Source organism: Alternaria hordeiaustralica, assembly GCF_023758085.1.
Source record: "Alternaria hordeiaustralica strain BMP 2776 chromosome Unknown scaffold_26, whole genome shotgun sequence".
Lineage (NCBI taxonomy): Eukaryota > Fungi > Ascomycota > Dothideomycetes > Pleosporales > Pleosporaceae > Alternaria > Alternaria hordeiaustralica.
Window position 1 is genome coordinate 80,166 of NW_026056798.1, and position 14,093 is coordinate 94,258.

The 14,093-nt window shown below is 52.4% G+C and overlaps 4 protein-coding genes across 4 annotated transcripts; 2 read left to right on the forward strand and 2 right to left on the reverse strand.

The window, feature by feature from the left end:
• Positions 1-25: 25 nt before the first annotated feature.
• Positions 26-5,788, forward strand: J4E84_009116 (uncharacterized protein; the record flags this gene model as incomplete). The annotated part of the gene is made up of 9 exons (XM_049391681.1): positions 26-830; positions 876-1,227; positions 1,275-2,110; positions 2,160-3,457; positions 3,989-4,059; positions 4,112-4,259; positions 4,308-4,343; positions 4,397-4,878; positions 4,927-5,788. The coding sequence occupies 9 exons, from the start codon at positions 26-28 to the stop codon at positions 5,786-5,788; spliced, it is 4,890 nt and encodes a 1,629-aa protein (XP_049240546.1).
• A 902-nt stretch (positions 5,789-6,690) lies between these two features.
• On the forward strand, positions 6,691-7,554 carry J4E84_009117 (uncharacterized protein; the record flags this gene model as incomplete). Its single annotated transcript, XM_049391682.1, has 1 exon — positions 6,691-7,554. One exon carries the CDS (start codon positions 6,691-6,693, stop codon positions 7,552-7,554), a length of 864 nt encoding a protein of 287 aa, XP_049240547.1.
• Positions 7,555-10,335: 2,781 nt separating this feature from the next.
• On the reverse strand, positions 10,336-11,854 carry J4E84_009118 (uncharacterized protein; the record flags this gene model as incomplete). Its single annotated transcript, XM_049391683.1, has 3 exons — positions 10,336-10,375; positions 10,422-11,339; positions 11,394-11,854. 3 exons carry the CDS (start codon positions 11,852-11,854, stop codon positions 10,336-10,338), a joined length of 1,419 nt encoding a protein of 472 aa, XP_049240548.1.
• Positions 11,855-12,600: 746 nt separating this feature from the next.
• Positions 12,601-13,675, reverse strand: J4E84_009119 (uncharacterized protein; the record flags this gene model as incomplete). Its single annotated transcript, XM_049391684.1, has 3 exons — positions 12,601-12,921; positions 12,972-13,401; positions 13,452-13,675. The coding sequence occupies 3 exons, from the start codon at positions 13,673-13,675 to the stop codon at positions 12,601-12,603; spliced, it is 975 nt and encodes a 324-aa protein (XP_049240549.1).
• Between the last annotated feature and the right edge of the window lie 418 nt (positions 13,676-14,093).

Here is a 14,093-nt window from a genome sequence, read left to right on the forward strand (position 1 = left end):
CTGCTTCTTTGGCCGGCCCGAAGCCATGTTCAACATCTCGAATTTGGTGCAGAAGGCGCAGCAGTACATCGAACCCACGCTCAACACCATAGCCGCTCCCGCATCGTCAGACCGCCGACCCTCCAAAGCCACCCTCTTCCGCTACCAATTCCGCCTCCCCGACTCGCAGAACCCCCTCCAAGAGATTACCGCCGAGCTTACTCTTCAACCCCACCATTCCACGAGGGGCCCCGGCGACGTCACATCGGAGAAGGAGCGCAGCCAGGGCAATCACTATGTCGGAAAGCTGCACCTGAGCGAGCAGTATCTCTGCTTCTCCACACAGGGCTCAAGCTTCGCCAATACTGCGAGTTTGAGCTCCTCCAGCAGCTTCACTGGGCAGACTCACGGCGCGGGACCTGCGGGCAACGGTTTCACATTACCGCTATGCGGCATACGACGGGTGGAGCGGCTGCATAGTCAGAGCTACATGTTCGCGCTGGCGATAACAACATGGAACGGCATACCAGACTCGAAATCGCAGGTGCCTGCTGGTCAGAAGCTTACGATTCAGCTCGCGGGGTCGCGACAGGCGTGCGAACGCTTTTGCGATGCTCTCAAGAAGGGACTGAGAGAGGGCGTCAAGGAGGTAGACAATCTGCGCAAGGTCGTGGGGCAATGCTACTCGGAGTATCTTCTCACAGACGCCGACCAGAAGAAGGCCGGAGATGATGGCAAGCAAGCGCGAGAACACCCAGATACCGGCCTAGGCATGATCTTCAAATATCCAGGCAACGCACGGAAGCTGAGGGATGCGACAAAAATACGACTATGGCGCGAGTATCTTAGAGGTATGACCACCAAGCGTGCTTAAAGACGTTACTAACATGCAGCAGATAACGGCCGAAGCGCAACTCTCATCCGACAACCTACCTTCCACAAGCTCATTCGCGTCGGTCTGCCGAATCGGTTACGAGGCGAGATGTGGGAGCTCACTTCGGGCGCCTTCTTCTTGCGCCTACAGAACCCGAACCTCTACACCGAGACCCTAGCAAAGTTCTCCGGTCGAGAGTCGTTAGCGATCGATGAAATTGAGAAGGATCTCAACAGGAGTCTGCCGGAATACCCAGGCTTTCAGTCCGAAGAGGGAATCGGTCGGCTCCGACGAGTCTTGACGGCATACAGCTGGACAAACGAGGAGGTTGGCTACTGCCAGGCGATGAACATTGTGGTCGCAGCATTGCTGATGTATGTGTACCCCTTGATATACAGCTGCTTTTGTCTAACGAAACAAGTTACATGTCCGAGACTCAGGCCTTTTTCCTCCTATCCGTGCTGTGTGACCGCCTCCTGCCCGGCTACTACTCACAAACCATGTACGGCACTTTGCTGGACCAGAAGGTCTTCGAATCGCTCGTCGAAAAGACGATGCCCATACTATGGGATCATCTGGTCAAATCAGACGTGCAGTTGTCTGTTGTTTCTCTACCTTGGTTTCTCTCGCTCTATATCAACTCTATGCCTCTAATATTTGCTTTCCGCGTTCTTGATGTTTTCTTCCTCGAAGGCCCCAAGGTTCTCTTCCAAATCGGCCTAGCTATCCTGCGTATCAATGGCGAGGAACTACTCGACGCTACAGATGACGGCACCTTCATCTCAGTCTTGAAGTCGTACTTCTCAAGGCTTGACGAATCTGCCCACCCGAAGTCTGAGAACCCCAAACTGCGAGCAGTCACTAGATTCCAAGAGCTCATGGTGGTCGCGTTCAAAGAATTTGCGGGCATCACACAGAACACCATCTCCGAGCAGCGGGCAAAGCACAAGGATGCCGTACTTGAGAACATCGAAAACTTCGCCAAGCGTACATCAATACGCAACCTCGGTCCCGATAGCAAGAAGCTGAGTGTGAATGACCTTGGCTTCTTGTACGACAAATTCTACGCAGTGTTGTACGAGCGACAGCAAAGAGCTGAGATCATGCAACAAGAGGCTGAGCGCAAGGCAAAGGCCAGCAGGATGAAAGCGACTGAGGTTGTGATGGGTACATCTGGAAACGCGGAGAAGGGCCGTGTGGCACTTGGACCCAGCCCTACCCAGATGGACTACGATGCTTTTAGAGAGTTCCTGGCTGGTAAGTCATGCAGTATCGTTTCTATCTATATGTGCTTACGGTAATACAGGTATCGCAAAGTGGGCAATCACTGACTCACCGAGCTCCCCACCCGAGGGCAGTGGTACGCAGTCTCCACACTCGTACTTTGGAAACAGTCTGAGGAAACGACCCCCAATGTCACCATGGGGTTCAGGACCGGAGCCAGCAGATCACGAGTTCATGCGACGCTTATTCCGGCGGTGGGATGTGGACATGACCGACTCATTATCGTTACAGAACGTTGTCACTGGCTTTGCACACGTAAAAGGCACCAAGGACATCATGTCCAACATCAGCTACTTCTTCGAACTCTACGATGACGACGGCGATGGCAGGGTAGATCGTGAGGGTATCTTGAGAATCTCGGAAGCCCTTCTTTTCCTTTCAAGACGAGGCGTCCACGACCCAAGTCCAGCTGCCTCGTCACTTGACGTAAGCTCGGAGGCAGGCTCAGAACGCATCGGTCGCGACGAACAGTTCCTGAGTAGCGTCTCCGCCTTCATTCGGCATTGCTTCGAATACGCTGACCCCGATCACCCTTCTAATCAGTCAAATAAGGCAGTCGACCAGGTCTCAGAAGAGGTTGACAACTTCGCTATTGGCGATGACGAAGAAGATGATCTGATAGACTTTGGATCTGAGCCATCAACACCAAAAGCCACAGCAACCGCGTTCGAGAAGTCAGAAAAGAACCCAATGTCGCCAACACCATCAAATCATACCACTGAATCAGACGTTGCAGAGCGCAACGACAAGGCAAAGTCGGCAAACCTTGCGCTTGACCCGAACAAGCCTCTTCACATAACGCTTCCTACTTTCCGCATGGTCATTCTCGCCGACGACGCACTACTGAATTTCTTCGAAGTCGGCTTCTCATCGTCCTTCCGCCTGGCCGACGAGACGCTGTCCTCGGGATCCAGCTTCCACAACCTCACCACTTTCGCTAACGCTGGAAGGCAAGGCGGCGGAGGTGGAGGATTGGGTGGTGTTGTTGGCGGCGCTGGCGCTGGTGTTGTGCCACCCGGCAAGGGCCTACGAGGCATGCTCGACAACATCGTCAACGACGGAATGCGCGTCGCAACCGAAGTCAGAAGGCGATATGATGAAGCTCAAAAGGAGCTGGATAAGGAAGCTCGACACGGACGAGAAGATGATGACGATGATGAGGAGGTTGATGCGAAAGACCTGGACCTCCTGGAGGGTGCCGAGACGGTGGACGTGGGCGCATCAAAGGGGGAAGCACCGCTGGACCTACTGTCACCAACAGGTACTGGGGAAGAGATCAAGCCGGCTAGGAACCGGTCGGCTAGTGATGCGAGTAGAAGAGTGCTTGAGTTTGAGCGGTAGCATTTGGCTTGTAGCAGGAGTAATCTCTTTGGAGTTTAGGATTATCTCAAGACCTTGCTTCTGGTCTCTTCTGTGTAGACTCATGTATGGAAACGTTCAAAGTTATCTTCTGTGCACCAAGATTGGTGATGTCGCCTACGTTTCATAGCCCATAGTCGGAGGGCGGAGACCCCTGACAGCTATCCGACGTCAACCGCGTGCGTGTCTCTAGCTCTCCACAGCTACCCCGCAAGTCTCGTACCTGGCCCGCGGCTCAGTTCCGAACGAAGCTCACTAACATCAGCTATTCTCCACACGAGCATATCTCACGATGCACGAGTACCCTTCCTTACCTCCGATGCATTCCGCGTCTGAAGATGCTTCGGTCGCTCTTTGCTCGTGCTGCAAGGTCCCGTAGGCCTGCTTACTGCGCACGACGCGGTCTACTCACACAAGCATACAGCATCGGACCCAATGAGGCATGTTCCAAGCTTCCCGATGATGTGATGGTGGAGACTGACGTTATCATAGCCGCCATTGCTCGAGAAGACGGTGCCACAGCACTTTGACGAGGTTGTGAGGCAATACGGTGACCGCAACGCGTGCGTGCCGAGTGGATGAAGCTGTAAAGACGCGTTGCTGATACTCATACAGAGTGATATCGCACCATCAACGTATACGCCTGACGTACGATGCGCTCGATCGCGACTCGAACAGGCTTGCCAGGGGACTGCAGAAGCTTGGCGTGAAGAAGGGGGAAAGAGTCGCCGTCAGTCTAGGAAACAATGCTGAGTTCGCTACTGTATGTTGGAAGCATTTTGGAGACGTATAGTTGCTGACCAGGGGAAAGCTCACGTACGCGCTGTTCAAACTTGGAGCGATACTGGTCTGTAGCCAACCGGCTAGAAGCATGGGTACTAGCAGCTAACAGCTATACAGGTGCCACTCAATCCCTCGTTCAACGCACCCCAAGTCCTCAACGCGATCAATCACCTAGATGCCGCGCATCTCATCATCGGAGCCGAAACGAACCTCCCGCGTAAAGACCCGCGATCCAATATCTCGCTCCTCACGCACTTGATACCCAACCTCGCGGGCTCGACCCTCGAATCTGAACTCGTCCCGTCGCTGAAGAATGTCATACTGGTAAATAATGTGCAAGGCAGGGTGGATCTAGGAGACTATAGGAGTCTAAAGAGATACGAGCACGTATTCGAGGATGGCGCGCAGGACAATGCGTTTGAAGATCAAGGCCTGCATCCGGATGACATCGTCAACATCCAATTTACGTCTGGCACTACAAGCATGCCGAAAGCTGCGTGCTTAAGTCATAGGAGTATCTTGAACAACGGAAATAGCATCGGCGATAGGATGCTATTAACGCCAGACGACGTTGTGTGCTGTCCGCCTCCATTGTTCCAGTAAGTCCTTGTAGCGATCTACCGTCAACATCAACTGACTCCTTGTAGTTGCTTTGGATGCATTCTAGGATACATGGCCACGGCTACCCACGGTAGCGCCATCGTCTTTCCAACCGAAGCCTTCAATGCCCTCGCCACACTCGAAGCCGTTCGCGAATACAAGTGCACAGCCCTCTATGGCGTCCCCACCATGTTCGTAGCTGAACTGGAGCTGCTGGCTCACGGTGCTGTACCCAAAGATGGCTTTCAATATCTGCGTACCGGCATCGCAGCAGGCTCTGCGATTCCCTCGGAACTCATGCGCAAGCTACACAAGAACCTGAATTTGACTGAGTTGACCATCTGTTACGGCATGACCGAGACCTCTCCTGTATCGGCCATGACCACCACAGACGACCCCATCGAAAAGCGCATCGACAGCGTCGGCCGTCTCCTTCCACACGTTCGCGCCAAAGTCGTCAGTCCGTCAGACTGGTCGCGTACACTTGACGTAGGCCAACGCGGCGAACTCGCAGTGTCAGGCTACCTTCTCATGAAAGGGTACTGGGGTGATACAGCACGCACAGAGGAAGTTCTACAACCGGACGAAGACGGTATGCTATGGATGCATACCGGGGATGAGGCGTCCATGGACGAAGAAGGATACATCAAGATTACTGGCAGGATAAAAGATCTGATCATCAAAGGGGGCGAGAACATCCATCCGCTAGAGGTCGAGAATTGTCTCTTCGCTCATCCTGCTATCAGCGAGGTTAGCGTGGTGGGTCTACCCGACGAGCGGTACGGTGAGGTTGTCGCAGCCTTCATAGTTACGCATGCTGGCGATGATGGGAACGTGACCGCGGACGAAGTGCGAAACTGGAACAGGGAGAAATTGAGCCATCATTTAGGTAAGTCCATGAGCTCCTAGAACATCGAATTCGAAGCCTCGGGCCCGCCTAGGAACTATGCTGACTGTATGCACTAGTGCCGAAGTACGTCTTTTGGGTCGACAACTACCCCAAGACTGCGAGCGGAAAGATCCAGAAATTCAAGTTAAAAGAGCGAGGAATTGCGCTCTTGCAGGAGGGTAAAGGACTAATCTAAAGCTCTGTGCACCTTGCGCCCTGTAATAAGAAACATACTTCTCTTGACTGTCGTGGGTATCGTGGATCTGATGACTAATTCCGAACAGAGACTTTCTTGACGAATTTGCAGGCCCTACAACATCATCATTAGCAGTAACGTCTGTCGCTAACCGAGGCCTTCACAAATCTATTCCTAGCTAAAAGCATGCGGTCAACAAGGATCTTGATGTATAGTACTTTATACGAGGAACATGTGTGGGTCGGCTCAACATACTGCATTCAGGCGCGTAAGCCACGCAGCTTTGCACTATCTTGGTTTCCCAACGCGGGCAAGAGCGTCTGGACACAAAATTTGTTACCCGCGTTATGGACCGTTCTTGGACGAAGAAGCGAAGCCTAGGATAAGGCTTACAACCTTGCTGGCCGATTTGCGCTGAATGCGTGGGTCATTCGCTTGAGCCCTCTTGATGCATGAAGCGCGCCCTCCAACGCACTCGCACGCATAACTTTCGATTTATAATCGCGCCTTTTCTTGCACACCGGACTATCTGTTATTTAACACTCACGTACTAGTTATCCGTTACGTTGTCGCTCTTGACATCTCCTCATTCTCTATAAGAGTGCGTAGGCTAGCTAGCATTCGAAGCTCAACGTGTCTTACTGTGGGAACGTATAAATACACAGCCCCTTCATCTTCTACTTGAAGAGACAGTCCCAGTAGGCTCTCGTCTTCACACACGCGAACATGTCCAACCCAGCAACAAACACCAAGACGCCTACTCCGTCCAACCCCTCCTCTCTAAAACCTCGCTATGAGATCCGTAAACTGGGACCCAAACATCTCCCCTGGGCCACAGCCATCCTAGCCCACAGCCACGGTTTTCACTCCACGATCTGGCAGCATATCTGGCCCGACAAAGCACTCGGCCGCTGGACACTAGAAAGCGCCAGTAAACTCGAGTACCTCGTAGCCCACCAAATCGACTCTGGCCTATCCTACGGCGTCTTCGACACGGAATACGAATTCAAAACCGCAGAGGCGAAAGAAGCAGGCGGGAAGCTGTTCTGGGATGTCAACGAACCGGAGGAGAACAGCGTGGAGCAAACCCAAGGACGGAAAGCAGAGGGCTTGAGACTACTCCGCCAGATGGACTTCCCATTGGTCAGCATAGCGTTGTCGTACGATAACTTCGTCCCTCTCGATCCCGCGAAGATGGGCCCGGTAGACGAAGCGATACCAGAGTTCGGTCCGCTCTTCGGCGCTCTGAGGAAGCTCGACCCGAGGGATCCAGCGGAGTGGAAAGCTACCGCACCAGGCCAGGTGCTGATGCGCAACGCGACGTCTACACGCCACGACTATGAGGGTGAGGGTGTTGCGTCGGGCGCGGCGCGCTGGCTGCGGCGCGAGGCCAAGTTGATGGGGTTTAGAGGTATTCAGATTGAGTGTATTGCGGATGCTGTGACGCATCTTTGGAGCGATGGTGTGGAGGAGCCGTTTAAAGGGAGGGTGGTTAGTGAGTTTGGTACGGAGAACTGGGAGGATGAGGAGGGACAAAGGCCATTTGGTTTGGCGAGGCAGAGGTGTACTAAGTGTTGGGTTGATCTGTAGGCTGGTGGTAAGTGAGAGGATGAGAAGAGAGTGGATTTGGATTTGAACGCCCTAATGGTTGCTCAATTGATTGTGCTGCGTGGAAGCGTCCTCTACTGGTACTGAGTGATGAGACCTCTGACGTCAGTGCCCAGTTGGTGTACATCAGCCGACGGGCACAGTCAAGAACTGCAACACTTTCTGAACCACAACAAGCTCTGATCGCATGTCACACACGACCTTGGAATCAATCGAAAGACTATAGTAATTCCGATACCCGGTAACATCGACAAAATGACCGATTTTCGCCCGCGGGCTGAAGCCGAGCTTCTCGTTACAAGAACATGCTATCTCTCGAACGATCCCGTCTTCTTCATAGTCCTCATCATCGCAGAGTACAATTTCAAAGAGGGAGTTATATACCTCCAAGATGGTCTCGCAGGCTCGAGGCTTTACCATCCCATGAACTCCAGCCAATTTATTCAGTGTCTCGACAACGAGACGGGTGAGGAAGTTGAAGTCGTGCACCAAGGCACAGAGCCAGTTCTCTTTCGTGAAGACCAAAGCGAAGTCATTTTTACGACAGGGAGGCCCAGTAAATCCTGCGAAATGCAGTTCATTACTACTGCTCTCCGACCAGATAGGAAGTACAGACTGTGCTTCAAACCGACAACCCCAATTTCGCATTGGCCAGTCAGCGCGGTGAATACTTCGACTTCTCTTTCGAGAAGCCCGGGCGGTTTGCTATCTGCGTATGAACTTCCTACACCAGCCACACCGACTATATCCTGGCAGGCCGCCAACGGCAACGACACAATCATCTTCGAGACCCGAAGTTCGCGACCAAAGACACCAAAAGTCACCGTCTCTCTATCAGCTCCATCGACTTACTCTCTCTCCTCTCCCACCAAGAAACTCGCTTTCACGCTCACGTTCTCGACGGACGCCGCGTATCTCTTTACAGTCCATGCAGATCGCGCATGGGTCAAGTCTCTTCAATCCGACTTGGCAATCCTTGACGCAACGTCGCGCTGCAAGCTCGAACCCTGTCTAGATGTATATCGAGAGCATTACGAAAATGAAAGACACGAGTTTATACGATTCGAAGGAACGTATACGGAGCACCGAGAGTTGGATTTCGGAGGCGGGAATTTAAGTAGGTTGGAGCTAGAGGTTGGGAAGGAGTATATACTCTGTCATCTGGGCGGGTCGTGGTGGTGGACGGAGGATACGGTCGATGAGGTAATGGACTACCTTGCTTCTTGGAGTAGTGCAGGGTTGGAGGTGGGTACGAAAATCGATTTTGAGGGCGCAAGGGAAGTGAAGTTTACGATGGTGGAGTAATGATCCTCTGAGGGTATACGAGCAGTCGGTTGATGTGCATCTTAAGTGTCACAGCCAAGATAGTTTTGGAATGATACGACTATGTGAAGCCGTTGCGCAGTCTTGGAACAAGACTGAGGGGCATGTAGCCGTCAATACACTGGTACCGTCCATTCCTCGAGCAGCACATCAACGATGTCTCTGTCCACTGGACTCGAGGCCGTTTCGGTTTCCCTCATCTCCTCATTCTCCTCTAGCTTCAACACTAGGTCAGCAGCATCCTTGGTACAGGGCTCATCCTCATCTTTCACCAAACGCCGTCTTTTCCTTGACGAACGCTGGCCAGCGTCCTGCTCCGTTCCATCATCTGGCAACCGTGACGGGTATGGATCTATCATGGACGCGTTCGAAGGCGTGCGGGCTTGGTGAGACGGGTTGCTAAGCACAGAGAAGTCGGACGGCGCCATCGGCCGTGCATATCCACTCGAAGAGGATGACCTGAGATTGTACGGGTACCATGGAGCCGGCGTCATAGCTTCCATTGCTACCGACATGTAACCAGCCCGTGAGTATTCCCGTTGGTACTGAATACGCGAAGGTCTATTAACGACTCTTTTCTCTTCGCGGGTATGGAGGCTTTCACTTCCAGGTGAGTCCTCCGCATCGGGCTCTACGTATCCTGATGATGAACTGGATGGGACAGGAGCGCCTAGCTGTGGAGCAGTGTTCTCAGGTCCAGTAGGAAAGCCTTGAGTATGCTCGGCAATATTGATTCCACGACAGGTTCTCTCTGGAAGCTCCTCTTTCCCAAGGTTCCGCTTTATGCAGCTGCCACACGGATAGTCATAATCGCACTACGGCCAATTAGCACAATACGCGAAAGTGCTACGATGTAGTTTACCTTGAGGTTAAGGCTTTTACAGTTGTGGCAGGCTCCCACTGAGCGCATTATAATCGCATTGCTCTTCTGCTCTTCTGATAACCCACGTTTCCGGGTTGATGCACGTTTCCCCTTCTTAGCTTTTGTTATTCTGCGAGAGCCTGGTCTCGGCCAACCATAGACGTGTGGAGGTAAGTGCGGATCTTCTCTCTCACTCTTCTCAGACTGAACAGGTACACTCTCTATCATCGAACTATCCATCATCAACTGGCTTTCCCCATCTTGTTTCTGTTCAGGAGGTGGATTGCTTCTCCTTTCCCGACAGTTCAAGAACATCAACTGATACATATAGTCTTGCAGCGCAGTGTTAGCGCTCCGCGGTTGTGGTAAGAGAGTTGAATCTGCGGTCAGCATAGGAGACTGGGTATGCAGCGAGCTTTCGACTCCGCTTTGTGATGACTGAGATATCTCAGGAACCGTAGGTCTGCTGTAAGTCGGCATAGAAGAACTAGAAGTAGAGGCTGGTGGCAGCATGGGCCTGTTGAGCATGGGCATAGCAGGACTAGGCAGGTTTTGAATCATACCTGACGTTGGCTGCATTACAGCATGCGAATGAGCTTGTTGGTGCTGCGCTTGAGCCTGTTGTTGAGCCGTAGATTGCACCTGCCTTTGAATCCGCGCCCACGTCTGCGATAATGTTTCAGGAGTCTGCTGAGCCAGTGCTGACTGTCCTTGACCAAGACTATGTCGTTGTTGCTGACTAGACAGATCCAACGGAAAGTCTGAGGCTGCACTTCCACTCGGCACTGGAGGGTAGGGGGACATTTGCGCAGAGGATGACAGAACTGGTTCGATCGAATCGGCTGATGTAAGAGGCGGGCGCTGAGAGGCCTGTATCGATGGCATGGTTTCGAGATGGTTTGCTTGCTGAGGCTCTGAGTGCTGTTCTGCGGGGAAATTGAAATCAAGCAATTGAAACGGCGTGGTCTCCCTCGGAACGTGAAGAAAGCTGTCAAAGTCAAAGCACTCCAAAGTACCCCCGCTGTCGTATAACTCAAAGGAATCACCGGCTCTCGACTCTCCGAAATTGGCCTCTTTCACCGAAGGTTTAATTCCTGGTTCAAACTTTCGGCAGAAGCGTATATACATCTTGTGTACGTGTCGCTTTCGATGTTGCTTCTTGTCGACACCAAAGCTCTTCTGTAACATTGTGATGCGCTTCAGAAGTTTCTTCACATGGTCCGCTGCTCTTGCCAGTTCTTCGGTCGAGATCTGCTCCTCATTATCATCGCCTGACATCGTAGCGTCGCTATCAGAAGTGTCTGAATCATCTGCGGATGAGAGTTCGATGTTAATGGTGTCTTTCTGAGGCTTTGAAGGGTTCTCTAGCGGAGGGAGCTTCATAACGGGAGCGCTAGTCATAAGCTCCAAAGTTGGAACACGGGAGGCGATGCTTGACCCTCGGAGGGTTACTTCGTCATCGATTGCGATATGGCAGAATCTATTTTCGAGGGCCTGTAGGCTTTTGAGTGAGTCCTGCTGTCGTTGGTGCAACTCGCGGATCTTGTCACGCTCTTCATCCAAGACACCTTTTTCCATTCTTCTGTCGCTGATGTTAGCTGTATTGTGCGCACAGCAGTGCACTATCTTGGCTCACCCTCGAGCCTGGCCTTGGGCTAATTGCAAAACATGTAGCAAAAGCACAAGACTGTTCTTCAAACTCTCGAGCCTCCTTCGGTTTAATTCGACCCGCTGTTCCTTCATCGGCCAAGCCAGCTTACCCATCACGCTCAAACTCTTTTTTCCATTCTTGCCAACCTTCCTCCTCTTCTCTACCATCTCTGATACTTCGTCGAAGACGCTTTGGCACTTCTTGATGATGTTGCCAGCGTCCTGGATAGCCTTCTTCGACACGATGGATCCGGCCTCCTCGGACTCAAACACCCTGCCTACGCTTTCAAGCGCATTCGATGTGAGCTCTACATCATCGGCAATGTCCTTGACGTCTTGGTCTGCCCGCGCGGCTGAGTTTGTAAAGTTGTACAACGCGACGCTGAGCTTGGCGCCAGCCCCCGCAATCTGGATGATGCTAGCTGCGAGGCCTATGACTTCGGCCATCATAGGGTACTTGCTGTGTGCGCATTACTTGTCCGTTCGAAAGTGTCGCATTGCAAGTGCTAGGATTGAGCACGAAGATAAGGGCGGATCGAGTGGGAAAGCAGGCTTCGCAGGAAGGCTGAGTGCCTGCATGACCCGCTGCGGCTGAGGCGTGGCTGAATGCTGTGAAGACCTTGCCTTGAGGATTAGAGCCAATGAGGATGCCTTCGTACATGCGATGCTGTACAGCGCTGTGAGCAATGCAGGCAAAGATATGCGACAATTGTTTCGCGTACAGACCTGATAGGTGTCCTACGTAGTGCTTGGGTCCAGTGCAGGTGCATGTGGCCCTCAGGTGTGCCTGCCTGTTTCAATCCCTGAGTTCCGCGCCTCCGCATCCAATCACCATCTCACACCGGTCGACTGAAGAAAAAGACGAGCTCCTCTCCATTTCCACAAATTGTACCTTGACAATGACACGTGCACCAAAGAGTGAATGGGCAAGCAGCTCTCTTCGATGTTATCGCGGCCGAGCTTCGCACAATGATACACCAGATGCAGGATAAACAAGCGGAAGAGTTGGGAGAGCATACAGTGCAGAAACTTTGAAAGAATAAGGTCGGTCTAGCGCATCATGCAGGATGTGGATGGTACAAACATTATGTTTTGAAGCTAGGCTCTGGGTATATAGCGAAACAGCATGGCAATGCAAGAAAAAAAGTAGGAATGACGTGTGACTTCGTCGAGCGCCCTCAGCTACCCTCCGCCTACTTGACATGTACAAGTTCGGGCGTCTGCTGGTAGTAATCCTGTTGCCCAGTACCATAGCCGTACGTGACCTGCTGTTGCGTAACGGGCGCGTAAGTTTGTTCGGTCTTCTCGACCGTCTGGTTCCAGGAGACGTGTTTGGCAATGCCCAGTAGCGTTATGAAAGCCAGACATTTGGCTAAGCCAATGATGTAAGACAAAGCCAGCGCTACGCCAAGGGAAGGTACTACGGGCCAGTAGATACTGGATGAGTAGACTACCCCCAACGAGGCGTTCACGAATAGGGTAACGTAGAGGGCGGTAACCCAGCCGAAGAGGTCCTGGGGATGTTAGCAAATGTACCAGCACAGAGTAGCTGCCATGGACTTACACCTCCGGGTAAGCGTCTTGATCTCAGTGCCGAAACGTTTGAAAGAGACATAGCCGCCGAAATAATAACAACGATCATCCATACAATGTCGTAGGCAAGATCGAGACCATTCGAAACTAGTAACGCAAAGTCCCAATTGGATTCCAGGGAGTTGTCCGCCAATGCGACGTAGGCAAACATGATAACATCTGCTAGGATGACAGCATACGCAACGCCAATAGTAATCAGAAGTACGGTCTTGGAACCAGATGACATGTTCCCAAATTGCTTGTGCAGCATGGAGTTCAGGACGTAGACGAACACGAACAGCAGCGCAGCATTGGCCAAACTGCTCATGATGGCGGAGGCAACGTTGATATTCCAATAATCAATGTAGTTGATATTGTCGCACTGTGCCATGACTTGGCTTACGAGACTCAAGATACGTGCGCTGGAGCATGTTAGCACTTCTAAAGCCTGGGAAAGATACTCTGTCCTTACATGACCTGGAGGAAAAGGGCTACAACGAAAGGCACACCAATCAACTTCTTTCCGGCACCGCTCTTCTTGCGGATAAAGAACGTCGATATGAAAATGACCGTGTACAGAACCAGGAACAGCACCACAAATGCAAGCGCGGCTTGAGCGTACGGTGTAGTAAAGGCGTGCGTGCATGAAGCATTGCTGTAATAGGTGCCACCACCGCCGCTGCGTCTGGGTGCCATGGCAAAAGGGTGTTGGTGCTGATCAAGTCCCTACGTTGGATTTCCGAAGTCAATGGGATGTGAGTTGGCGTTGGACTGACGGTAAGACGCGAGACACCCGTGGACAGTTCGCGGCGACCTCAAGAGTATTTCAGCAATAACAACTGCATGCTGCATTGGTGCTCCGCCTTCTCACAGCCTGCAGCCTACCCGTTTTTCCCGTTTTTGGGATTAAGTCAGGGGCAGCTGAAGCGTCGCTAAGCCTCTCAAAGCATTTGTCGGGCGCCTTACTGTGCCAGAAGGATCGAAGCGAGAGTGCGCGAGATCCTGTGGACGCCTTGGAGCCGGGGTGTCAAAGCCTCAGCGCGTAGACATATTATCTGGCAAACCCCGAGCGCAGTGCATTTGAAAGCAAAAGTATACTGGCTTGGGTTTCTCG